At 39.5% G+C, this 3,043-nt stretch overlaps 1 protein-coding gene across 1 annotated transcript; it reads left to right on the forward strand.

Annotated features, from left to right (window-relative positions):
- Positions 1 to 1,946: 1,946 nt before the first annotated feature.
- Positions 1,947 to 2,808, forward strand: LOC129939850 (ctenidin-1). Its single transcript, XM_056048024.1, has 2 exons — positions 1,947 to 2,077; positions 2,162 to 2,808. Exons 1-2 carry the CDS (start codon positions 2,060 to 2,062, stop codon positions 2,738 to 2,740), a joined length of 597 nt encoding a protein of 198 aa, XP_055903999.1. The 5' UTR covers positions 1,947 to 2,059; the 3' UTR covers positions 2,741 to 2,808.
- The last annotated feature ends 235 nt before the right edge of the window (positions 2,809 to 3,043 follow it).

The raw sequence follows: 3,043 nt of genomic DNA on the forward strand, positions 1-3,043 counted from the left end.
ATGAATAAAAGGTTTATTTGTTCATCTCCATAACCTTCACTTATCTCCAAAGTGTACTATTTCAGTACACATTTACAATGTCAATTGCTTCTGTTTCTCAGAGTGCAAAACTTGAATATCTATTACCGCCCATAACATAAATACTTTAATATATTCATTTGGTCAATATTTAACAAAACAAAAATGCAAAATCTCAAGACTTAACTCTCTTATAACACTTTTGCTACACTTTTTGCGGTACAAACAACAATTTATATGCACTACAAGTAGGCATCACAGTCACAGGTACCTTCATGTGTAACAACATAAATAATTGTGGTCTTGTATTACCAAACAATAAAACAAAACAACACAAAAAGATAAAAATAATCTCAATGACGGTTATGAAACGAACGTGGACAACAAACATTATGTGCTTCGTTTCACCTGCCCGCCACGCTACTGCCAGCGCCAGCGCCAGCGCTGTGCCTAATTTAATTCTTAAAAGTGGAGAAAAATGCTCATGATGATTATGAATTGTTTGTATGATAATGTGAACGGGGCCTAATTGTCACAAATAAATCTCCAAAAATGTGAGTTTGACTCTGGATTCAAACTGCACATGCACATTGAGCAACGGTTTAGTTTTGACAGTAATGACAATTAATGAGTTATGACAAAATTTTTCTCACAAAAATGCGTTTCTCCATAGGCATCATTGAAGATACAAACAACTTCCGTATACATAATCTCAAGTATTATTGACAAATGTTTATGAAGCTCATCAGAATATGCGCTTAAGACATCAAAATGTTTGACTAAAGTGTAATATTTATTTATAATGACAAGTTAATTATGACATCCATTCAAGCTCAAAAAAGGGAGTACAAAGAAACTGTTGATATTTGAAAGATTAATGAATGAGTGTATTGAAATATATAGCAACCGTTTAAAGCACCATGGTAAGATCATCACTCAACTCATCAACAGTCTTCTGGTGGATTTTGCTTATACTTTGAAAATACAAAGAAAAACTTTGACGTTTTAGGCTTCTTGTCGAAATTTTCGAATGGTTGGGTAAATTTATTGACCTGGAACTCTGCTTTAAACTGTGAGTGTGGGCTGTTTTGCACCACCAGCGCAGCGGCACCAGTAATGCCAGGCACTGCAGATGTCATTTAGATTGTCTTCTTCTTTTTCTTCTTCATTTAATATGTAATTGCCAAACAAGTTTGAAGTAACCACCATCATCGTCACCATAATCATCATCTTCTTCCAGTTTATACCTATAGCCTAAGCATTATGCATGGTTTAAGGAAAAGAAGACGAAAGTTTGCATATACCTCCAACTTAAATTCACATTCCAAAAAATAAAACAACCTGAGCTCACGCAAAAACGAAAAAATTGATAAAAAACACAGAGATTAAGTACGGCGGACTAAGAAGCGGGACTCCATGGACTATGACGAAGACGAAGGTATGCAATGTGATGATGATGAAGAGTTTCACGGACGCGACCGACTTGACGCCAACGACAATAACAACAACAACGAAGAAGAAGACGAACGGTGCAATTGTTTGTTCATGTGAATTTTTGCAGCTTTATTCAAAGAGAAGGTACTCAAAGTCATAGACATAGACATAGAGAGTAGTGGTTTGTAGTTGTAGCCTCCTTCTCTTGGCCCGTTGGACGTTTTCGAAGAGGTTTAAAGATGATGCTACACTGGGACTGGAACCGTTGCGCTCCAAGCCACCTTCTCTTGCCACTTCTAGACTTCTTTTTCTTCTTCTTTGATTCGACAGTTGTTCCTGGTGCTTTTGGCTTTTGCTGATGATGATGGTTGTTTGTGGTGTGGGCATCTCACATGTTTCGTTATTTTTTGTTTTGCTTCTTCATTTTTGTTGCTGTTTTGTTGGTGCGCCTCTCGAATTTGTTAATTTCTTTTGACTTGAAGGAATGGGTTAGAGCGGACTATAAAGAGGCCATAGCCGGGCTTTTTGAAATGCATTCAATCGTTGGCTCCCTATCCGATAGCAACCAAATTTTAAATTATTTTTTTCTTTTTCCCCAACACAAATAATGAACTCCTTTTCTATAGTAAGTTTGTTTTTGTTTTGAGTGCTTAAAGTAAAGTTCATAAATTCACCACAATTTGATTAACGGTTTATTTTTTTATTGCAGTTCTTGGCATCTGCCCTGGCAGTGCTAGCAGCTGCCGAACCACCGTCTGGATACAATTACCCGCGTGGCGGTGGCGGTGGTGGTGGCGGCTCCTTGGGTGGCGGTGGATTCGGTGGTGGATTTAGCAGTGGAGGTGGAGGTGGTGGATTTAGCAGCGGCGGTGGTGGATACCAAGCTGTCAGTGGAGGATTCCAAACGTCCGAAGGACAAAATGTTGATCCCCAGCTCCTTGAACAAGTGCGACAAATTCTCTTGAACGAGGAAAGCAAATCTGGCGGAGGTGGAGGTGGTGGCGGCGGTGGTGGATTTGGTGGTGGCTTTGGTGGTGGTGCTCCATCTGGATCTTATGGACCACCATCAGGATCATACGGTCCACCATCAACCCAATATGGTGCACCAAATGCTGGAGGTGGCCGTGTTGTTGGAATCGATTTGGAAGGTGTGCGACAAGCAATTCAAGTGGCACAATTCGCTCAAACCAGCTCTCAAGCCGGAGGTGGCGGTGGATATCCAAGTGGGCCATCAGGATCATATGGTGCTCCATCAAGACCCAGTGGAAGTTACGGTGCTCCTTTCTAAAAAGGATGCACACTAAACTTTAGTCCACAATTTTTAATCTCTTGAATGCTGCCAAAAACGAAATTCACCATAGTTCATCAACTGCCCACACGGGCACTGGTGAATTTTGGTTATTCTCAATATGTTTCAAAAAACGACAACACTCATACAAAAACGAATGAAACGCTTTTCTTTAAAGAATATTTGATGATGGATTACCGATTAAAGAACTCACGCTAAGATTATACACACGGATACACGCGTCTGATGCCAAGTAACGATTTTATTCCCTCTAGTTGTTTATTTTATAAATATCTTAATTGT

The sequence above is a fragment of the Eupeodes corollae genome, chromosome 1, assembly GCF_945859685.1.
Source record: "Eupeodes corollae chromosome 1, idEupCoro1.1, whole genome shotgun sequence".
Taxonomy (NCBI): Eukaryota; Metazoa; Arthropoda; class Insecta; order Diptera; family Syrphidae; genus Eupeodes; species Eupeodes corollae.